At 43.4% G+C, this 24724-nt stretch overlaps 1 protein-coding gene across 5 annotated transcripts in view; it reads left to right on the top strand.

Moving 5' to 3' along the window:
* Positions 1–3486: 3486 nt before the first annotated feature.
* The window catches only part of HTR7 (5-hydroxytryptamine receptor 7), a 98113-nt gene continuing 76875 nt past the window's right edge, over positions 3487–24724 (top strand). For all 5 annotated transcript variants that reach the window (XR_009252435.1, XR_009252434.1, XR_009252433.1 and 2 more), the window contains exon 1: positions 3487–4141. Coding sequence is in view for 2 of the 5 variants with exons in the window: in XM_058697134.1 (XP_058553117.1) it covers positions 3597–4141 (545 nt within the window). In the remaining 3 variants the exon portion in view is untranslated. The remainder of the gene's footprint in view (positions 4142–24724) is intronic.

Here is a 24724-nt window from a genome sequence, read left to right as displayed (position 1 = left end):
GGTATTATTTGGATATTTATATGTACTAATCTTAGCACTGCATTTGCCCAAGCATTCTGGTTTTCCTAGTCTTTTCTCATCCAATTCTGGGATCAAGGGACACCCAGGCAAATCATTTCGTTGAGTGAGGCAATGGGGTGTAAAAGTGAGTAGCTGAAAAACTTCGGGGAAGTAAAAGAGTAGCTGTAGGAAGTCAGCTGTGTCGGGCATTGGACGTTACTGGAACTCCAGTCAGCATGACGTTAATACGCTTGATCGATTAGTGAGTTGCCAATGGGTCCTGTGGCATAGAAAGGTTTATTTTACTTGTGTTTCTTAAAGTAAATCTACATTGTCAGAGTATGCTGGTTTTAGGGCAAAAGACTCTCCCAAGCTTATGTCCTATGGTTGGGTACGTGTGTGTCTGTGTAGATATGAGTAAGCATGTGCATGTAGATGAGCTAGATGTGTACCTAGAGGGAAGAAGAGCTTATAAAAAGATGGTAATGCCTGTTGTAGGACTCAGCTGCTCTTCTCTGCTACCCTTGAGCGGTTCTGAAAGAAGGAGATTACCAGTTGGAAGCATCAGAAAGCTATAGTCTCAAGTGCCCTCGTTGACAATTTTATGAGACTGCTGTTATAGGAAATGAGAGTCTAGACAAGGTTTGGTACTTTTTAAAGCAGCAGAGTTATTTTTTAAATGAGAGAAATAAAACGGATGAAGACTAAAGACATGATTTGATTTAAATGCCCACGCTTCTCTTACTGTCTTCCGTATAACTGCCAAAGAGTGGGTAGGCAGGGGGAGGGGGAGGGAAGCAACACCTTGAGATCGATTTTAAAACGTGAGGAAACAAGGGGCAAAACCCTTTTTTAGGTGGATGCTTAGGTATTTTATGAATATTTTGTGAAGCTGTATCTTTAGCTTTTCTTTATGAGGAGATTATGGAAACGTATACGTGAGATTTTTAGCATTTTTATGAAGAGAGGATGATTTGTTAGTCAAGGTTAGAGGGAAACAAGGAATTCCAGATAGTTCTGTCAGGATTTTGGAATAGTGATGGATGAAATTTAAACTCAACATAAGCAAGGTAATGCTGCAGAAGCTGAGATTTTCAATAACTATGTTTATGCATTGTGACAGCTTATAAATTAAAAACTTAGCCACTCTAAGAAAATACACTCAGCCATCACCAAGGATAATGTAATAGAGGTGACTGCTCTATGAAAAGGGGAGTTTGGACCTGATGCTCTATGGAAAATGGAAGAGGAAGTAAATTTGAAAGTAGTATTTTACTGAGTATTTGGTGCATTTATATGTCCTACACTTAAGAAACAAACGTAAAAAACATCAGAAGCTGCTATGGATTGTAAGCGGGCTGGGTAAGAGCTGGCAGGAATGTGGGTGGCAAATTATATCGACTGTAGATTTAAATAATAAAACTATACAAATTCTTTGTATAATTATGTAACGTGGAATATTACTTAAAAGAGCCAAGACAGAATGTAAGTTGCTCTGATTACTCAGGAAAAAAAAAAATACGAGGAAAGTCAAAAAAAGTTAAAGTGAGTTAAAAAATCAAAATGAGTTAAGCCAGAAGTAGCTTGTGAAATTACCACCTTAAAGAAATGTTTAAGAGGCCCTTGACACAATTCTAAACTGAAAACCAAAAAATTAAACCATTTCAATGTAGTCATGTGTGATCTTGGACAAGTCATTAAACTTCTCCCAACCTCTCTTTCCCTCTCTGTCTTGAAGGATAAACAAATGGTGTCTTTGATGGCTTCCGGCTGCAAACTAGTTTCCTTTTGTCTGAAATTATGTTTAATACTCACATCAGACTGAAGAAATTTCCTCATCCATTTCCTTAACCATTAAATGGTATTGCTTTGTAGCCTACATGCAGTCTCTTCCACTCTTCCTCTGACTCAAGGTATTGACCTGCTTATCTCATGCAGAGGAGAGCCCCTGACCTTTTCATGGTGAACACTGGCCCACCATTTAGGGATTTTTTTTTTTTTTTACTTAAAAAAAAAAATCTGTTTTTGAATGGGTAAAGAGAAGAAATCGGACATAGTAATCAGGTAAACCTAGGTTTGAAGCCTATTACCAGCTGAAGGCAACTGTATTTCTTTATCTGGAAAAATAGGGCTACTACCCACCTTGAAGAAGGAGAGTATTAGCTCTCAGATCAATACATTTTGAGGTTTCTGTTCCTTTTCTTCCTATTTATAATCTGCTAGGGCCTAACTAGAAAAGAAAACAGATTGGATTGTTTCCAGAGTCTTAAACTAAAGGAATCACTGCTTGCTTCCAATAAAACCTTTAAACAAAATGGAGTGGAGTAAGTCTCACAAATGATAGAAATCAGCCACTCTTACAGGGTTTGAATACCAAGGGGATTTTAGGCAATAGGCATTAAGTCAACACACACCTCCAGGATTCTTCTGCAGGGCATTGTAACCGGTCATTTCTTCGCTTATGTGCAACATTTCCAGAATACCATGGGATAAATTAACCCTCATTTCAATATATTAGGCTTTGAAGTCTGAATATAAAAGCAGCCAGGGATTATTTTCAGAGCCCGAGAGGCCTGCTTCTAGACGCTGGGGGGTTAGTCAGAATGGGTTGAAGCCCATGGAGGTCCCTTCCCCAGAGCCCAGCCCCCAGCCCCCAGCTCCACCCGGGTACCAAGACCTGAAGGCATCTCACCCTCTCCCTGTTTTCTTTCTTCAGATCTCCCACCCCCCACCCTTTTGGCTGCTTCTCCTTTTCCATCTTCGCTTTTTCCCATAAGTGGTCAAAATAGGAAACGGAAGTATCTATTTGTTGCTTGGTGTAGTGCTCGAAAAAAGGTTTTTTAATTAAGAAAAAAAAATCCTCTCCAGGTTCTTCATTTCGCAATGAGTCCGAACGTCCTCTGGCCCCCGAGTCCTCCCCCATCCGAGTGTCGTTCATACAGTGAGGAGGCTCGGGTCTGTCGGAGGGGGTCTGCGCCTCCAGCCGCACGGCAGGATCTGCGAGCGAGCGAACCGGCTCGGGATCCCGGGAGGCGCGTGGAGCACCGCCCCCCGCCCAGCTGGGAGGCGCGGGAGAGGCGGCGGCCTGACACAGCCGGGGAAACCCGTCCCGGGAGCCCGAGGGGCGCGGGCGGCGGCGGCGGCGGCGGGGACGCGGCGCGGCTGCCGCAGGGGAGCGGCGGCGGCGGCGGCGGCGGCGGCGGCGGGCGCGAGGGGCGGGGCGCACTCCGCAACTTCTGCCGCTGCCTCCCGGGCGCGCTCGGCCGAGGCGCGCGGCTGCTGCGGGCTGCGGGCTGCGGGGCGGTCAGCCGAGCCGTGCCCACCGGCCCGCGAGCCGCGCGTCCCGGGCGTCCGTCGGTGCCGGAGGCGCCTCCCGCAGGGAGACTCGGCGCGGCCGCGCTCCCGCGTGGTCCGCAGCGGCTGGGGGCCCGGGACGTGCGGGGCCGCGAGGCCGAGCCGAGGCGCCCCCCAGCGGCCGGCGCCGGCCCCATGGCTGCGCCGGGCGGAGCGGAACCGGCGAGGTGAAGCCCCCGGGCCGGTGGCCGGAGCGCGTGGCGGGGGCGCCGGCTCCATGGGCAGCAGCGCACAGCGGCACGATGATGGACGTTAACAGCAGCGGCCGCCCGGACCTCTACGGGCACCTCCGCTCTTTGCTCCTGCCGGAGGTGGGGCGCGGGCTGCCGGACCTGAGCCCCGACGGCGCCGGCCCGGTCGCGGGCTCCTGGGCGCCTCACCTGCTGCGTGGGGTCCCAGAGGTGACCGCCAGCCCGGTGCCCACCTGGGACGCGCCGCCGGACAATGCCTCCGGCTGCTGGGAGCAGATCAACTACGGCAGAGCCGAGAAAGTTGTGATCGGTTCCATCCTGACGCTCATCACGCTGCTGACGATCGCCGGCAACTGCCTGGTGGTGATCTCTGTGTGCTTCGTCAAGAAGCTCCGCCAGCCCTCCAACTACCTGATCGTGTCCCTGGCGCTGGCCGACCTCTCGGTGGCCGTGGCGGTCATGCCCTTCGTCAGCGTCACCGACCTCATCGGGGGCAAGTGGATCTTTGGCCACTTCTTCTGCAACGTCTTCATCGCCATGGACGTCATGTGCTGCACGGCCTCGATCATGACCCTGTGCGTGATCAGCATCGACAGGTAAGGTAAGGGCCGGGCCGCCCGGTCCCGGGGTCCGCCTGGGGATGTGCGGGCTGCTCCCCCCCTTCCCCGGGCGCTTGCCTTTCTTAGGAGGATAAGCCAGACCCCTCGGAGGGATGAAGGGCTGCGCCTAAAATATCAACCCCCACACACGAACCCTACACCAACCGAGCAACTTCAGTTACAGCATAGCCTATATACACCTTTAAAAGAAGAGTCCACAATGTTCTAGTTTACTGTAGTGAGGATTTTAAGACCAAAGTTAAAGTATTTTAAGCATTAGCAGTTCCACCAGGGGGTCCCTTGGCTTGGTTTTCAGACGGAAGGGATTTGATCCTCTCTGAACTTGACAAACCCTTGCTGTGAGCCTGGAAGTGTCATTTCTTACTTTAAGAAATCAGTCGTTGAAAAGCCTCCTTGTTTCCTGATTTTGGGAGCTGCTCCCCAGGGCCAGTGAAGGAACTGAGGATGGTTCCAGAATTGGGGGTTCTACATGTCGGAACGTTGCACTCCTATGATTGCTGATTCTGAATCTCATGCTTTTGGAAGTCTGATTTTAGTGTTTGGCATCGCTGTCTGTATCCTGCAGGCGTGCTGACTGGAGCCTAACTCCGTATCTGAATGGTTGGTTCTAGCCCTTCATCATATCTCTTGGGAGTCTTCTCTTGAGAACTCCCCAGTGGAGTAATTGAAACAGAGGCTGACCATCTGTCAGAGATGCTGGGGGAAAAATTCCTGTCCTGGTTGTGGGATCGGGCTAGGAGACCCCAGGGTTTCTTCAGACTCTAGGATTACAGAATTCTGCAGTGGAGCATCTTTGGTCCTAGAAATACAGTGCAACTGACAGCTTGAAGTATGGTCCCAGTGCTCTTTGGCCACACAATAACACTGTGTTTCTCTTGAAACTGAAATATTAAACCTTAATATTCACCCACATAATTCTGATGTTTTAAAACTAGCACAGGGCTGGCATCCTGTTGTGTTTAATGATACAGAGAAATGATTGCTTATTTTCTTTGTGGACCTACAGAACCTTTAAATGTGTAAACCTTTCAGCACAGAAGAAATAATTGGTGGCTCCACATTTAAAATGACAGTGCCTCAAAGGATGGTGTAGCACGAAACTGAGGTTTTCTTCCTTTTCCTCCCTGTAAACACTGCTATTTGTGGTTTGTTGATGTTTAACATGTTCTCCTATTTTACTGCTTGACCAGGGTTTAGAATTACTGAAGAAAGGGAATGATAGGAAAGGGGATATTTTCAAGAAAAAAAAAAATACTGTACCTGCGTTTAAAGATCTAGGTTATTTTTAAAAAATTGATCCTGCCATTTTCTATATCATGCTAGGTTGGAGCCTCCGACAGCAAACAAGGAATTAGTTTTTAGAGTAGTGTGTGAACAGCATATATAAGAATATTAGCTCTAAACTTGACAGCTGAAGTTCTGAATTACTGTAGTTAAGAATGACAAAAACATATGCACTCACAGTCTGGCTGTGGCAACAGGAACTAGGAGAGTGCACTCAATATACATAGTAAGTATATACATGAATTGTAAGCATAAAAATTGGACTGCTAAGCCTGTCCGAGCTTCTTGCATGAATGCAGTCCTTTTAAATGGAATTTAGTGTAATGCAACAAATATTAATTTATGGTGCAAGAAGTACATTTATAATTTTTTCATTTCATAATTGATACTAACTCGTGTCCTAACACAGCCAGTGCTTTTGTTCTGCTGGGCACGTTCAGGTTTGGCTTGGGACGACCCTGAGGTTCCTATATATGAGCCAAAGGCTTTCTTCACTCAGTGTGCACATGTGACTTACCAGCAAGCAGCAGGCATGTCTCAGATACAGAGAGGTTAATCCTTCTTGGCAAGAACTTCTAATTTCTTTGTCACGTATATCCTTACAATTGTCACAAATTGTGATATTACATAGGGATATAGATTCTGTCTCCTTATTTCCTCCTATAAGAAGTGTCCCATTGGTGAATTCTGCTTAAAAATTATTTCAGAGGAGGAACATATCATTTTTTTTTAGATAAATGAAAAACTTAACTGGAAGAAGACACAGATTGCTTTTCTTCCAAGAACACACAGAAATAAAAATGAGAAAAAATTAAAAAAAGAAATAAAAAATAAATTTAAAAAAATGAGAAAAAAGAAAATGTGTTTGATGTCTAAGGTGAATTATTTCTTTTTTTCTTTTGTAAAGTTTATTTATTTTGAGAGAGACAGAGAGCTAGTGCAGGGGTGGAGGAGGGACAGAGAGAGAAGGGGAGAGAGAGAGAGAGAGAGAGAGAGAATCCTAAGCAGGCTCCACGCTATCAGCACAGAGCCTGGGTTGGGGCTCGATCCCACAATAGTGAGATCATGACCTGAGCCCAAGTAAAGTGTCGGATGCTTAACCAACTGAGCCACACAGGTGCCCCTAAGGTGAATTCTTTCTAAAGAGGTTGTTTTCTTCAGTTCCATTGTAGAATATGACCAATGATACAAAAATGTGCTAAGAAAATATGAAAAATTTTAGTCTTCATTTATTCATTCCATCTTGAGTTCAAGGTTAGGTTACAGTGTGCTTTGTGCAGCATAATTAAAGATGAATAATAATCTTGCTTTTGAGCTCTTACTGTATTGCAAGAGTTTGGCTATCTATTGAGCATTTCACTTATCCAAAATGGAGCCTTGATTTTTCTTAGCCACACCCCACCTTACCTGGATGCTTTTCTAGCCTTTTCCAATGCAATTTCATGCCATTCTTCTTAGGTGGACGCATTCCCTTCCCCATCCTCTTCAGATAATGAATGATTCATGATCGTTGAAAAAGTAACAGTCATTGGATGGGAACGCTGTAATCCTTCCACTACCAAACAGTCTTTCACGTTATATCTGTACCTGTTTTTATTTCTGTCCAGTTAAAAAATGAGATGATATTGTGTCCCGGCCAAGGCCAAACCACCTACACCTCACATCTTCCCATCTCCTTTTACCCCAAGGATTTTGTTCCTTCCTTGATCCCTCCTCTCTTGTCTTCAGTGTTTTCTCTCAATGGGCCAAGCTTGATCTTCTATTTTCTTTTGGCCTCACTTCTCCCTCCAGTAACTGGAGTTAAGCTGCTCAAAGAACTGTGCCCACAACCTGTCTTTGTTTCCTTCCTCTTCAGGTAGGTAAGTTTGACACTTATCAGGTCTACTGGAATATTTTAACTCGCCTTCCTAGCTTCACTTCTGTCCACCCTGCATCCATTGCCCATAAAGAAGCTAGAATGATCTCTTTATAAAAAAAATTGTTTAAAAAAAAATTGATTCTAAGTGAGATAACATTTACATGTAGTGAAATGCAAAGATAATAAATGCATAGTCTGATGAGTTTTGACAAATGTCTGTACCCATGTAGCCAACACTCCAGCCAGGATGTAGAATATTTTTATAATTTCAGAAAGTTCCCTTGTACCCCTATTAGAATGATCTTTTAAAAATAGAAATCACATTATATTTTATATATAGTTCAAAAATATGCAAAACAGTTCTTTTTTTTTTTTTTTAACGTTTATTTATTTTTGAGACAGAGAGAGACAGAGCATGAATGGGGGAGGGTCAGAGAGAGGGAGACACAGAATCTGAAACAGGCTCCGGGCTCTGAGCTGTCAGCACAGGGGCCCGATGCGGGGCTCGAACTCACAGACCGCGAGATGGTGACCTGAGCTGAAGTCGGCGCTCAACCGACTGAGCCACCCAGGCGCCCCGCAAAACAGTTCTATATGTTGTTTAGGTGAGCTTATCTAAGGAATAAAGGAAAAAATAGTGCAGAGGAATGGAGAACACCAAATTCATGAGAGTGGTTATCTCTGGTGGGGTGGATGGAGGTGTCATGAGGGACTAGCTCACGGAACTATACTGGTAATGTTTTGTTTCTAATTCTAATGGTTGATACAGTCTTGTTTTTCTTTGTATAACTTTCTGTATGTCCGAAATACATTTTTAAATGTCTTTTGGAAATACATATGGGAAATGAATAAGCCTAAGCATAGAGCGTGCTGAGTTTCTACAAAGTGAACCCCTTAGTGTCGTCTGCCACTAGATCAAGAAATTGAATATTACAACCTTCTGCCCCTTTCCAGTTTCTGCTGCTCCCGAGGATGACCGTTGTCCTGACTTTTTAGCATCATGAATGAGTTTTACTTGGTTAGAACCTCATATAAAGGGAATAGTAGAGTATGTACTCTTAAAAATGTTTTTTTAATGTTTATTTATTTTTGAGAGATAGAGACAGAGACAGAGGGCAAGCAGGGGAGGGGCAGATAGAAAGGGAGACACAGAATCCGAAGCAGGCTCCAGGCTCTGAGCTGTCAGCACAGAGCCTGACGTGGTGCTCGAACTCATGAACCGCGAGGGATCATGACCTGAGTTAAAGTCAGACGCTTAACCGACTGAGCCACCCAGGAGCCCCTATATAGAGAATATACTCTTAATTCTGGCTTCTTTTGCTCAGTATATGTGTGATTCATCCATAGATTTTAGTCTGTCAGTATTTTATTTATTTGGTGAGTAGTATCCCAGTTATCTTGCTTATCAATTCACCTGTAGATAGACATTTGAATTGTTTCTAGTTTCTGGTTATTACTAAATAGTGCCACTATAAACATTTATTTATACGCATGTCATTTTGTGGACATGTTTACATTTCTTTTGGATAAATATTATGCTGTATAGTAATGTACCTTATTGTATTTTATTTATCCCCTTACATCTTTTGTGTTATTGTCGTCATGCATTTTAATCTACATATTTAAAAGATCTAATCTATTATTTTTGTTATTTTAAGCAGTTAATAGCCACTCTTATTTACCCACATGTTTAGCTTTGCTTTGCTCTACATTACCGTGTTTTTATCTGGGATCATTTTCTTCTGCCCAGTTAAACTTTCATTAGAATTTTTTTAATTAATTAATTAATTAATTAATTTTTTAATGTTTGTTTATTTTTGAGAGAGACAGAGACAGAATACGAGCGGAGGAGGGGCAGAGAGAGAGGGAGACACAGAATCTGAAATAGGATCCAGGCTCCGAGCTGTCAGCACAGAACCCAACGTGGGGCTCGAACTCAGGAGCTGCGAGATCATGACCTGAGCCAAAGTCAGTCGCCCAACCGACTGAGCCATCCAGGCACCCCTCATTTGCATTTTTTTAAATGATGGTTTGCTGGTAATAAGTCCTCTCAGATTTTACTTATTTGAAAATGCCTTAATTTTGCCATCATTTTTGAATGACATTTTCTCCGAGTATGTAATTCTATATTTGAGGGGTTTTTTTTTAGCACTTTAAAACATCATTCCATTGTCTTCAGGCTTCCATCATTTCTGTTGAAAAATCAGCCATTAACCAACGTTATTATTATTCCTTTGAAGATAGTGTGTCTTTTTTTCTTCTGGCTGTTTTAGGATTTTCTCTGTCTTTAGTTTTTATTAGTTTTTCTGTGCTGTTCCCAGGTCTGGCATTATTGATTAATTTTTGCTGTTTATTTGCTGTCAGCCCTGGGTGAGGTTCTTAGTAATTTTTGTACTTCTGCATTGATATCTCCAATCAGTTGGATATTATCTTTTTAAATAATTTTACTGTCTCATTCTTTCTCTCTTCTTCTGTGTCTCAAATTTACATAATTTGGAACTTTTACTCTTATCACACATGTCTCTTACACTCTATTTTCCATTTTCCATTTTCCTCTGTGCTTCATTTTTACAAAAGTTTTGACCTGCCTTCCAATTTATTAATCATCTCTTCTGGTATGTCTAATCTGTTGGTCAGCATTATTTATTCAGTTATTAATTTCACACTCCTAGATATTTCATTTGATTCTTTTTTTTTCTGTATTTGATCTTTTTTGTTGATTTGAATTCTCTGCCTTTTCATGTAATTTCTCCTTCTTGTTATTACATTCTTGAGTATACATAGGCTCTTTTTATACTAATTCCAGTATCTGAATCACTTGTGGTTGCTTTGTGTGTGATCTGTTTCAGTTTTTTAACTCTGGATTTTGGGTCTATGTCTTGGCATGCCTAGTACATTTGATTATACACTCAACATTTTTTATGAAGAATTATAGATGCTGTAGATGATGTTATTTTCCTCCAGAGAAAATAGCTGGTAGGCAGGCATATTGGTGGAATGATTATTGTAATCCAATTAGGGTTTGTGTTACTATAGACTGTGTGTTAGTGTTGATAGAGTTCTGTCTGCCACTGGCTGATGCCTCTTTCTGGGATGTAGCCTTCTTGGGATTTCAGCTGAGAGCAGGGGGTGTTCCCAGTGACTTCTCCCCCTGGCTTGTTCAGTACTCTATTCTCTCCTCAGCACTGTAGATTGCTAAAACTCCCACTGAAAGCCTTTTGGGAAAAGGAAAGCCTTCTTCCTTGGCTTCTTAGCCTCCTGCCCTATACAACTTCAGAATGCAACCAATGTCTTGAGGGGAATACCAGCCAAGTGTTGGGCTTAGTTTTCTGCCCCTTCCTTATTACTGGGATGTTGGCCTCTGAGGTCTTTAATTTTGTCTTTCTGTCCTCAAGAGATTACCAGTATGTCTTCTGACGTTGTTGACTCTTCACAAGCAGCTCTGCTGAGGTTTTTTTGCCTGGATCCTCAGCCCCTTTCCCTCACCTAGTTTTGGCAAATGTCTCGAGGGAAAGAGTGCCTGCAGGATTTTGACTCACTGCTCTGTGGTTCTGTTTTCTCCAGGATTATTTTGTTTTCCTTAATTCCTGGTTGTCTCAAGAATTCTGTGGTGGCTACAAGCAGGGGTGTGTGTATGTGTGTGTATGTGTGTGTGTGTGTGTGTGTGTGTGTGTGTCTTTGTGCTTTATCAAGCTTTTTTAGTTGTTTCAGCAGAAGCATTGGTCTGAAGCATCAAGTAGCTTCATCATAGCTAGAAGTGGATGTGTGCCTGAGATATTTTAAATATATACAAATACAGAGTACAATTATGTAAATTGCTCTTCTGAAAACCTTTCATTGGCTTTTCATTTCACTGGGAATAAAATGGAAAGTGTTCAGCACATCCATAAGGTCTCTGCTTTGTTTCTGTCTCACTTATCAATAACAGTTTGTACCAGAGTCCATGTTGCTTTGCAAAGTATAGTCCCACTGATCTTTTCAGTTTCTCCATCAGGCCCATTCCATGCAAACCCACCAACTAACATATTTGCAAAACTATGATTTCATGTCTGGAGTTCTAGTTCCTAATATATCTGTTCCCTAATATATATATTTTTTATCCCAAGTTGGGAAGCTTAAAAGCGTTTAATGCTCTAGAAGGACAACCATTAAAATCCCTGAAAAATACTAAGTGTTGACAAGGATGTAGAACGAAGGGCACTTCCGTACATTACTAGTAGGATGGGGAATTGGTAAATCATTTCGAACATAGTTTGGCATTATTGTGTGTGGTTGAACATACATGCACCCTATGATTTTGCTATTTTACCATGAGGTATGTATCAAAGAGATTCTTGTCACCAAAAGTCTTGTACAGGAATATTTGTAATATCCACAAACTTGGAATCCTAAAACTTGAAATAATATATATGTGTATCAATAATAGAATGGATAAATAAATTGCGCTACATTTACACAATAGAATACTATTCAATAGTGGTTATCCAACTTGAGCATGTATCAGAACTATCTGGAGAGCTTATTAAAACACAGACTGCTGGGTCCTACCCCAAGAGTTTCTAATTCAGTAAGTCTGGGGGGAGCCAAATAATTTGCATTTCAAGCAAATTCCCAGATGATTCTGAGGCTCCTGAGTTGGGGGCCCTCCTTAGAGAACCATTACCATATGGTAATGAAAATGAACAAACTGGTTAAAACAAATCTCACAAAGTAACTTAAACAATATTTGGTTATAAAAATTTGAAACCTATTTAAAAGTGAAGGGTATAGTATGAAGAATCTAATGTGTCCATTGCCTGGCTTCAACAGTGATCAATTTATGGCCAATTTATTCAACATATCCTTTGCAGCTCCTCCAATCTTCACAGTATTTTAAATCAAATTTTCAATGTCATGTCATTTCATCCATAAATACTTTGGGGCCACAAACACAATGATGAGCAGAAGCGGCAGAGTCCCAAAGAACACGTATAACGCAATTCCATTATGATAAAAATTTGAAACAAACAACCCTGCTTAGAGACCTACGTAAGTGGAAATTTTATAAAGGAAAGGAAAGAACTATATATCATGAGAACTAGGAGAGTGATTACTTCTGGGCATGCTTCTGAAGTGCTATCATGTTTTATGTCTTGACCGTAGTGGTAATTACATGAGCGTTCATTTTTAAAATTACTGTAAAAGCATCCATGTATGTTCTAGGTGATTTCCTGCATGTACCTTTTGTTTTATAATCAAAAGGGCAAAAGGATTTATTTGACGACATCTTGTGAGGTGTATCTGGATTTACATCAGATGGATGGTTAATCTGAGCTGGTGCAGTTACTGTTCCAGTGCTGTCAGCGACCATTCCTTTTTTTAGCTTCGTGTGTGAGGGCAGGGGTCATCTTTGGGCTGTTAACAGTTAAAGGAACTCATCTGTATTTGCAGGAGCCATAACCCTTAGTTCTGACTGGGGTCTGGCTGGAGTCTTGCTTCCTCGCCAGGTACTGTGACTCATTCACTTTGACGATGTGAGTTGTGCTCTTGGCTTTAATTCTGCTACGATCAGCAGCACAGGGTGCGTTCTGGCTTCTCTGGATTGCCTTTTTTTTTTTTTTTTTTTTTTTGAAGAAGTCATCCTTGCTCATCTCTAAATTAATTTTCAGCTTGTAGATACACTTTATGAGTTGATAGAATCCTCTTCTTCATTTGCTACGAAAGGGTGAGAGGGAGGAGATTAAGCAGGTCTTCCTCTCTTTTGTGAGTGACAATTCCCATAAACTACTTTTTAAAAAATGTTCATTAATTTTTGATTGAGAGAGAGCATGTGCATGCACACACAAGTCGGGGAGGGGCAGAGAGAGAGGGGGGAATAGAGGTTCCAAAGGGGGCTCTGGGCTGACGGCAGAAAGCCCAATGTGGGGCTCGAACTCACCAACTGAGCCGAAGTTGGACGCTTAACCAGTTGAATCACCCAGGCGCCCCATGTAAATATATTTAAGGAAAAGAGTAGAAGTTTAGGTATGGCCGCGATGGACTTAAATCCTGACCGAGGTCTCAGGAGAAATGTTGAATGACACTGGTGATCGAAGGGCAGGAGAGTTTCCAGGCAAGGGGAACAGCAGATGCCAAGAGGCTGGAGGCAATGAATCAGTCTGTGAGTGAACTTACAGAGAGGGAGCCAGAAGGCATCCACGGGAGGAAAAGCCCAGGTCTGCTTGTGGCAGATGCTGCTGGTTGCCTTTGCTTGACGCCCGTCACCCCCTTCCTCCTCAGTTACAGGAATTCCTGTTTTCACCTGGGAATATGGCTGCCCATGATAAAGTCTACATTTTCTCGTCTCCCCTGCAGCTAGGTGTGGCCATGTTACCAAATTTTGACTCCAGAGATGTTAGTAGAAGTATTGTGTTTCAGTTTCTTGGAAACTTCTTTCAAGACATTGGGTGTGGGCCTTCTTCCTCTTTGTGTTTGGCTTTGCTTCCATCTTGTCTCCTGGAATTTAAGTATGGTGACTGGAGGTCTCGCTGTCATCTTGGTCGACAGACGGCCACACTGGGGAAGGAGGAACAGCAGGCTGGAAGGGTAGCCTGGACCCTGGAGGGCTGTGGATTCCACAGGGTTGCTAGAATCCTGACTTCTTAGTAATGGGTGAACAGATACCATTATGTTGTCTCTCACAGCTGCTGAAGGTGCCAGTTTCTTACCCCACTCGCTTGTCCTTCCCGTGGATGTCCACATGCGTACATCGTAAAACATCATTGAGGGTATCACAGTACCATTCTTTTTTGGAAACCCTGTAGGAATAACAACTACCATTTTTGAGAGCCTTTTGTGCTACATAGATTCCTAGAGACTTGACATATAATATCTCACTTAATCTTCATAGCAAGGGTGTTTAGTGAGTGTCGGTAAGCGTATTTATTTAGTGTCTGTCACTGAATGTCTCTGCTGGCTGAAGATGAACAAGAGAGAGTGTGAGCATTTTTAATCCCATTCTGTAGATGAGGAAGCTAAGGGAACACACACCTTCTGTGTGGGAGGAACAGTGTCTACCCCATGGGTTCCCCTATATCACTGTAGCCATTTCTTGCTGCATGAGGAGAACAGTCAAGGCCCTTTATGGTTTAACTCCAGCCTCCCTTATAGCCTCAGTCTGACTAACTCCATCATAGGCCCCTCCCTCTCAATATGTCAGAACAGAGCTAATGCTCTCACCCCCCAAACTTGTTCTTCTTCCAGTGCTCCCATCCCAATTGGTGACATCAGTCTGTACCCATTTGCTTTGCTAGACATTTGGGTACCATCTTTGAAACTTCCCATTCAGCCCCCCACTCTCACCATCCAATCACCAAGTCCTGCTGATTATCCTTTCACTTTCCTTCTCCCCGCTGCCATCTCCAGGAACTCAACCCAAGCCTCTATCATCTTTCATATGGACCACTCAATGTAGCCTCCCAGGGGGCTCCCTGTATCTACTGCCCCATGTCAATGCAGCATGTGTAACCCCAGCTAAAGATTAGAGTCACCTGGGCAATTAAAAAACTAGCAATTCTTGGAGAGAGAGATCCTGATTTAATTGGTCTGGGTGGGCCTGGCCAGCAGTATGTTTGAAGATAACACCCAGGTGATTCTCATGTGTAGCCAGATGGAGAACTCCTGAGTTAGGATGATCTTTTAAAAAGGCAAATGCAGCGGGGCACCTGAGTGGCTCAGTCAGTTGAGCGTCCAACTTCAGCTCAGGTCATGATCTCATGGTCCATGAGTTCGAGCCCCATGTCAGGCTTGTGCTGCTTCAGATTCTGCATCTCCCTCTTTCTCTGTTCCCTCCCTTCTCATGCTCTGTCTTTCTCTCTCTCTCTCTCAAAAATAAGTAAACATTAAAAAAATTTTAAAAGGCAAATGTAGGGGGGTCTGGGTGGCGCAGTCGGTTGAGCATCTGACTCTTGATTTCTGTCTGGGTCATGATCTCACAGCCTTGAGATCAAGCCCCACATTGGGCTCCATGCTGAGTGTGGGGCCTGCTCGGGATACTCTCTCTCCGTATCTGCCTCTCCTTTTCTCTCTGTGTCTTTCAAAATAAATAAATGGGAAATAACTAAAAAGTAAAAAAAAAAAATGAAAAAGCAAATGTGATTTTATTTGTGGTTCCCGAGCTTACCTGCACTTTAGAATCACCTAGGAATCTTCAGAAAATTCCACAGCGCACACCCAGGGCATCATAAGCCCAACTAATGCACAGTCTCAGGGGGTAGGACTCATGCACCCCTATTTTGGAAGCTCCAGGCTAGTCCAATGTGCAGACGGGTTTGGGCACTACTCCATGATGGTGTTTTCCTGCTTCTTTAATGGGTTAATGAGTTCCCCTACTCTTGAGATAAGGTCCTGAATGTTTTAATGTGACCTAAAAGATTATACAATTTGACCTCTGCCTTAGTTCACTAGATTAGGGGTTGATAAACATTTTTCTGTAAAAGGCTAGATAAATATTTCCATAAATATTTTAGGCTTGTGTGCCATGTGGTCCCCGTTGTAACTACTCTGCCACTGTAGTTTGAACATAGACAATTTGTAGATGAATGGGAGTGGCTGTGTGCTAATAAAACTTTACTTATGGGTACTGAAATTTGAGTTTCATGTAATTTTCACATCTCATTAAATATTCTTCCTTCTTATTTGTTCAACTTTTTTAAAATATAAAAACCATTCTTAGCTGGGGTTGCTATACAAAAACAGGCAGGCCACATGTGACCTGCTGCAGTCTGCCAACTTTTGCCCAAGATTTGATTCAATTCCATTTTCTACCCATCTGTCTGTCTCCCTATCTATCTACCTACCTACCTACCTATCTCCCCCAAGTCCTGAATATTCAGGCAACCTTTTTGGTTTTTTCCTCCTATTCCTTGACATTTTGATGTTCAGGGCCTTCACAGGTCTTTTTATTGTACCCCCTGCCTCCTCCCCCCACACTGTTCTACCTCTTTGGCTGGCTAATTTTTACCACTTTTCAGACAGGTCCTTGATTAGATGTTACTGTCCCATGCAAGTTTCCTAGAATCTCCAGATTGTCTTAAACAGTCTTTTTTTCTTACTATCCGCATTTTTTCTTACTAACACTCACCTTAATTTGTAAGGAATGGTTTGTGAAATTAACTGTAATGAATACATGATTTGTGGGATCAATCATCCATACACTCCGCATGGCAGGATGTCCTGTTGGAGACTGTGTCCCCATCCCCAGCATAGTACTTAGCACATGGTAGGTGTTTAGTTAATCATGGTGGGTTGAGTTGAGAAGGTTGGGTATCTCATATTCTCAAAGGTCCGGCAGACCTTGACTTCTTATTCTCCAGCATTCTGTGAAACCTTCTTGGTGATAATGTAGAAGTTTCCTTGGGAAACCAAGTTAGGGTCTGGAGATTGCTGGAACAGAAGTGGTACGGAGGCAGTGGGATAGCCCCAGTGGGTTGTCCTATCCGGGTGTAGTAGGCTGGTGAGTCACTCTCTGCTCTCCATACATATGCAGAACACTGACTTTAACAAAGCCCTAGTGATATGAATCCTTACCAGTTTCGAGCCACGGATTGTGTCTTTATTATCACCATTGTTGTGCCATGAAGCAGACGGAAATGCAGGCAAAATTGAATGAAAATCCCAGAGCCTTTTTCTTTCAGCCGAAAGACACATTTGCAGCCAGGCTCACACATCCCAGAAGGAGAGCGACAGGTATCAGGCAGGAAGATGCTTCCCAAGTAGCAGAGCACAGTAACTGGCTGTTGCGATATTATTTGTTGAGTGCACACTGTGGGCCCGGTCCGCTGCTGGGGGCTTCATGTAATTCATCTCATCTCATCCCCATGACCACTCCGGGGGCACTCTCATTCTGGCCACCTGTGTGATGAGCAAAGGGAGGCTCATAGAGGTTAAATGCCTTGCCCAAGAGCACACAAGAAGAAAGTAGTGGGATCACAGTTGGCTGGGGAAATGATTGACTTAGGTCTTTTGGGCCCGAAGGGTGTTGCCTTTGGAATATCATCAAGCACTAGATAGTTTCTGCTGACTTCCACAGAGGACAGCGATGACAGTAATTATGTTAGCCTAAGTGCAGAGCCTCTCACCTAATATCCTAGGGGCCAGGTGTGTTTTGGCACCCTCTCCTCCGTTGCTGATCCAGGACGTCTCCACTCCAGTCCATCTGTTAGCTTTTGGGTTGGGGTTAGGGTAAGTCATTACGGAATATCAGGATCTGCTTCTTCACAGGTTTAAGATGGACTCTTGAGCAGCAGGTCCTAATAGAGAGCCAGGTTGTGTGTGTGTGTGCGTGTGTGTGTGTGTGTGTGTGTGAGAGAGAGAGAGAGAGAGGGAGAGAGAGAGAGGGAGAGAGAGAGAGGAAGAGAGGAGAGAGAGGATGCATGAGCAAGCTAGAGGAGATGGTGGAGCTGAGATTTCTTTAATAGGCAAACCCTTGTTATTTGTCTACTAGATATTTAAGTACTGGGGGGGATACAGAGGTGGGTAAATACATGGCCCCATCTTCAAGAGGTTGTCGAGTTGAGCATAAATTAAGATTATTTATTCACATATCAGAAAATTTGGACCCTTAAAAAGGTAGCTTATACCTTTGCTTTGCAGTCAATCGCTGTGAGCGATGACCTTTTTGGAAGAGTTTGAGTCATTTAGCTTCTGGTTGCAAACAATTGGTTTGTTTGAGTGCTTCCATCAACAAAAACCCAGGTACTCTGGTCTGTTTTTTGAATAGTCTTTCTGTGCCTAAAGAATTCTTGCTGAAGACTGCTGCAAAATGATGGCTCCCGGGTCAGACCTAAATGCTCACTCTTCCGATGTTGTAGTGAAGCACAGGTTGACCGCCTCTGGGGACAGAGCAGCTGGGGGACCTGGGGGGCACATTCCCAGTGCATCTATGTGGGGAGCTTTATTTTGGCCCATTTTGCCGGTTTGCATTCTCACTTTGATCATGGGTTCTGTTATGATTCACATTCCTGAACATTCTATATTTCTGGGCATTCTGATAATATTTTCTGCTCTTTCAGAGAATGGTAGCTGGATAGCTTTCTTTCTTCCAAATGGTTCTTTCATCTGGAACATCCACCAGAACCACCCACTCGCAAGGGACTGCGAGTATTAATGCTTAAACCTGAGAGACTTCAATAGTGTGCTCCAGTCCAGCTATAATCTATCTGGTCCAGTTGCCTGAATACATGTTCTGTATGTTTGGTGTGAAAAAGTCTCTGATATTCTCAATAAAAGTCTTTGAAAATTCTTCCATTGTGATAAGTAGATTACCTTGTGCTTTCACACTTGATCGTTTTGGGGATACTGCTGGCCCCTGCCGCTCTGGCTTCCTTTCTGGGTCACAAAGGCAATAGTCCTTAAAAGCAACTTCTTAACATATCACAATTGTTTTTTTCTTATTGTGGGAGTCATAGGGGATTCATCTATTCACTTCTTCAACCTTTATTGATTGATTACTCAGTCTTCATTAGTTACTCTTCTGTATCCTAAACAAGGCAAATAAGGTCTCTCTCTCTCTCGGATCTTATATTCTAGCAAGAATAAATAGGACACAGAAATGTTTTTTAAAAGCACACTAATTCATTGGTAATATGTGCCATATGGAGAATTAAAACAGAGCAACGTATGGATTAGAGTGGGTACTCATGGAAGACCTTTCTGGAGAGGTGACATATGCACTAGATGTAAGTAACGTGGTGGAGCTGGCTCTGTGAAGATCAGGAGGAAGAACACTCCGGAAAGGCAGCAGCCGGTCAAGGCCTTGGACCAGGTGATTGGAGTAGGGGATCACGGGAAAGCCTGGAAGGAAACACAAGTAGAGCAGTGGTCACGAATTATGTTGGGATTTGGGCCAGGCGGAGTTTGGATTTTATGCCACGTGCAGTGGATCCATTGCGGAGTTTGGAGTGTAGGGTGACATGATCCCGTTTACAATTTTAATAGTTCACTATGGTTACCTTGTGGAGAATGGATTGGAGAAGGGTAAGACTGCAAGCTGGGAGGCCAATTGGAAGGCTTCTGCAGTAGTCAAGAGAAGAGATAATCGGTAATGGCGAAGATAGAGAAAAGTGGAGGGATGCAAGGGGTGTTGATGGTGCATCTGCAGGACTCAGGGTTGGGCGTGGGGAGTGAGGGACAGAGAAGAATAAAGGGTGATGTGCTTTGGGCTCAAGCTACCCAGTAGCTTTCACAGATGCTGTTTACTGACTTTCCCAGTCCATAAACAGGAATGAGGTTTAGTGACTGTGAAAGTAGTAGGACTGATGGTAAAAATCAAGAGTCCAACTTTGGATGATAAGTTTGGTCTTGGTGGACATTTTGATGTAAGTGGTTAGAGTTCCAGAGAGAATTCGGGACTAGAGATCCAAATTTGGATGTCATCGTAAGTGATATTTAAAGGCATAGGATGGGAGAGAATAGATAGGAACAGGGGCCTGGATACCAAGCCTTAGGGAGAGAAAACATTCAGAGGTCAAGAAGAGAGGAGAGGTTAGCCACATTTAAAAAGGGATGGTCAGTGCAATATGAGGAACACCTGGAGAATGTGCCATCGTGGAAATTAAGAGAAATGTATTTTGAAAAAGACAGAATATCAACTATGTCACATGGTGTTGCAAGGCCAGGCCAGAAAAATGGCCAATTTGGTGATCTTGAGGCCTAGTCATCCTGAGAAGAGTAGTTTCAATGGAGCAGTGGAATGGAAGCCCAGATGGAGTGAGGCAGAGACGATGAGAGGAAAGACGTGGAGACGGTGACTAGAAAAAGATCTTTCAAGAAGTTTCACTGATAGCTACTTAACCTGGGAGTCAGGCAATGTACATTTGAGCTGTGCGGCTGCTGCGTTGTATCCTAGTGATAATTCCTTAAGTACACGTGTTAAGTTCCATTACAATGGGCGAGAACTGACTTTGTTTTTTACTTCTACTTCTTCTGCACCTACAAAATTCCTAGCACACAGTGGGTGCTTAATCATTAGCTGAATGAATGGATGGATGAATTAATGTATATCCTACTAGAGCAGAAACGCTTTAGCTCAAGACTGTGTCTAATTCATCATCTACAGGCTCATGTAGACCAGGCGGGATGCAAACATACTCCTCAATGAATAAATGTATCTGGTAAACTTGGGAGTAAAATAAGGCAGTTTGGGTTAGGAAAGGTCCCAGAGAATGGGACAGGATACAGATTCTGTCTCTGTGATTCCTGTGACCTTACATAAGTCACTATACCTCTAAACCTCATTCCTCATAACGATATAAATATCTCCATAGAGTTAATATGAGGAATAAATAAGATTATATCCAAGAAGAGTTCAGCTGAGGGCTTGCCTCTTATAAAATGCCCACAGATTGAGAGCATTGTTATTATTACTATTATTCATGTCCAACTCTGGGCTGTGGTGGGGACTTGAGTTCTGCCAGCCAGTCAGGACATCATCCTGGGGTTAGAGCTGTTTGAATTGGAGGGCTTACTGGTGCCCTTCTTGACTCTCCTGTCTTCTTTCATTCTGAAAGTGATAAGTAAATCAAGTCTGCCTGCAGGAAGAGTCTGTGTGGGGTCTTGATGAGGCTTCAGGGAATGCCAACCACCCTACCTGTCCATTGATGCCGGAAATAGGGGCTAAAGTCAACTTCATGATTAAGTTCAGACACTGCTTGAGGCAAGTCAGGGACTTGAATTTCTTCATGCTGGGGTGTGTTCAGTGGGTCAGTCAGGAAGGGTAAACAGCTGGTACCTTACATAATGTTGTAGATAATGGGGAGAAGGTGGTTGGTGGCACATCATCCCCTGTCAGATGACATCCTAGCTGTCTCCTGCTTTTGCTCTTTCTGTGTGTACTTCCTGAGTGTCACAGAAAGTATGGGGGCTGTTTCCGTTTTTCCTGAATATACCACATCCTCCCTTGCCTCTGTATCCTAATATCTGTTGTCTCCTCTGCCTGGAATGCTCTCTCCTTTCCTCCTATTTCCTAAACATTCTTCAGGATTCAGCTAACACATCATGGTCTCTAGGAAGCTCTCCCTGACACCGAGGTCTGAGTTGGGTTCTCTTCGCACACTCTCCCTTAGCACCCTGAAATTCATTCTCTATTATCATCATGCTGAAATGTACCTGTTTATATTTCTTCCCCAAATGCTGGGGTCCTTGGGGACAGGGGCATCTTATTCATCTCTGTTTGTTCCCAGCTTCTATTGGCATGTGGAAGGTTCTCAGTAAATATGTGATGCGTAAGCGAGTGAATAAATGAATGAATGAAGCAAGCAAGCAAAAAATTGACTTATTTGATTGGGTCTTGGGTATGAAACAAGTAGGCAGGGAAAATGAGGGACATAGAAGCCATGCCATTTATGATTCAGTTCTGCTCTGGTAGGCCTTGTTTCCTTTCTCCCTGAGTGGGGACCTCATCGTAGCTGCCAGGAGCATTTTTTTTCTGACTTTGAAGGCACAGTTCTGCTTCACACGATTTATAAAGTCACTGTGGATTCCATTTTCAGGATGTTCTGTCATTAAGGTCTATTTGTAAAGGTGGCCAACATAACAGAGTTTTTAACTGCATGGTGCATTACATGAACATCCCCAGCAACCTTATGGGGTTAGCATCTGAGTCCCAGAGGCAAGACTAGATGCTGGAAATAGTATAATGGGATCCACTACAGCTATGGATAATTCAAATACACTTGCACAAAAGGGGAAATCACATAATAAGGTGTAACCTTGCCTCCAGAGCCTCTCGTTGCTTTATCTTGGGTGAGTCAGAGGCATTTTTACATTTCCACATTGGTTCCTGTCTTGATTCTTCTTCCAGGGAATAGCTCCTATCCTGGTAAATTCCTAAGAGACTGTTATTAGATTTCCCTCAAATGGCACTTATGTGTAAATTATGATAAAAATGCCCCCAAATTCTTCCCATTCTTTTATGCACGTGCCTTTCATGTGAGACTTTACAGCCCCTGTCACATTGACTCTAGGCTTCGCCTTACACCTTGCTTTGGCTAATGGGACTTTAGCAAACATGACTGAGGTGGAGACTTGAAAAGAGCATGTGTGCTGGAACTTGCCTACCTTTGCTGCCTTGGGGGACCCTGTGACTACTACCGTGTGAAGAAGCCTATGCTGGGTGATGAGAGACTCATGGCTTAGTCCCCCTATTTCCTTGGCTGCCAGTCCCCAGTCAGGCAGATGAGATTTTCATGAGCTGCTATCACCTGACCACAGACACGAGAAAACCCACTTGGGATGAACTGAATCTTCCGGGACCAGAACAGTGCAGCTGACCTACAGAATAGCAAGCTGAATATATGGCTGGTGTTTAAACCTCAAGGTTTTAAAGCAGTTTGTTGCACAGCAGAAGCTAATGGATAGCAAGCCTTCAGTGATCTGATCCCTTCTCTTCCCATAGTGATTTGTTCATGTTACGGCACAATGTCCGTCATGTTCTCTGGATGATTGTTTATGAGTCTATCTCCCCCAGTAGACCTTGGATACTCCAAGAGCAAAAGCAATGTCTGAAGGGCTGGTAGGATTTGCCCACGTGACGCCTTCCCCAGGGCTAGGGACCAAGAACGCACTCTGGAAATGTGGGCAGGCTGGACGAATGTGTGCACAGCTCAGTTGCGATGTCTTAGAATCTTGGCTTCTGCAGCACCAACAGCCTCTTTACTAATTTCTTCCCCTCTCTCCAGCTAGGTATCCAAAACGTGATGTTCTCTCTACTCTTAACATTTTGTATTTCCGTACTCTCTTTTATAGTCATGGTGGTCTCTTACCCATCCTTATAATTTCTTAAGTGTATCTATAGGTAATAGCAAAGTCCCCCAGGTTTTTAAAAAATGGGATTATGGGGGCGCCTGGGTGGCTCAGTCGGTTGAGCGTCCGGCTTCGGCCCAGGTCACGATCTCACGTCTGTGGGTTCGGGCCCCGCGTCGGGCTCTGTGCTGACAGCTCGGAGCCTGGAACCTGTTTCGGATTCTGTGTCTCCCTCTCTCTCTGACCCTCCCACGTTCATGCTCTGTCTCTCTCTGTCTCAAAAATAAATAAACATTAAAAAAAATTTTTTTTTTAAATGGGATTATGTAGTCACAAAAGACACTAGCCAAAATGAAGCTTTTTGAAAAGAATCCAAGTTTCCTTTTTATAATTATATTTTTCAAATGGCATTATGTGATGATTGATTTTTATTTTATTTAGATTTGATTTGATTTTCGCTGTGTAAGATTTTTATTTTCAAAATGAACAGTTTTCCACTGAAAGCTATTAATTTCCTTCTGTCTAAGGTGATGACTCTTCAAACAAATTCATTTCGTGCTTGTAACTTCAGTAAAAATCCCTGCTCAATTGTTGGCATTTTAGGAACCCTAGAAAGTTGTGTGAAAGGAATCCTCAGAGTCAGAATGAAGGAAGAGAAAGGTAACGCAGGTAAAAGTCATTAACAGTTGCTAAGAAATTTTTGTTAGATAAGTGCCCAGTGAAGGATTAAACATTACCCTGTAGCTGTGGGACTCTGTGCTACGTGCTGACCATTTCATTGACTCGTCCCAACAGTCTTGTGCACTAGGTTCTGTTACTCCCATTTTACAAATATGGAAAAGCTTAGATAATTTCATCAGGTTACTCAGGGTCAGAATCTGGAATCAAACTTGGGTATGCCTGATTTCAGAGCTGATGTCTTAACTCTTATGCTTCACAGAGAAGGGAATCCAAAGTATGGTCTGTTCCTGGTAGATTATGTGTCTTCTTTTAAAGACAAAAATCGAATAACGTATCTAGACCTTGGAGGTTCACCTAGGGCCACATCAGCATCTTGAAATATTCTGTACAGTGATAGGATAGGGGTTGGCCTTGGTGTGTGTGTGTTGGTCCTTACCTACCCCTGATCGTCTAGAAGTTCCAGGTTTGGCATGCCAGAGGCCAGGTGGGGTCAAGTTGTTCCCCCCAAATTACCAGACAAACAGAATGAGAGAATATTAAAACTGGAAGGGACCTACGCTAGTTCAGATCTCCGAGTCTACTCTCTACTTTGCTCTGCTCTGCTCTCTTCCCTGGGAAACCGATATGCTCTGTGGCTTCTAGTTGGGTTCAGCTGGTGGCAAGGTTAGGGAAGATAGGATATCAAAGGGAGATCCTACCCTTCCCGAGGGTCACCTTGTACTTACTGTGCTCCTTGACTGGAAGTCACTGTTCCCCTCAAGGTGGCTCTTGCTACCTGACTCCTTCCTTCTGGGTCCTGTAGCTGCCTCCTCCCCTCCTCCCTTTGCGTGTGGGGTGATGATTGTTCTATTGCTGCGCTGTCCTTTATAGCTCCCCTACCCCTGCTCATACCTCTGTAGTTTCCCTGAATTATCCTAATTTGAGGGTGCAATTTATTTCTTGCTGAGATTTTGATTGCTATAAACTTCTAGAGATCA

Source organism: Neofelis nebulosa, chromosome 13, assembly GCF_028018385.1.
Source record: "Neofelis nebulosa isolate mNeoNeb1 chromosome 13, mNeoNeb1.pri, whole genome shotgun sequence".
Taxonomy (NCBI): domain Eukaryota; kingdom Metazoa; phylum Chordata; class Mammalia; order Carnivora; family Felidae; genus Neofelis; species Neofelis nebulosa.
Note: the sequence above shows the minus strand (reverse complement) of the source record. Positions and strands in the feature narration are given on the sequence as shown.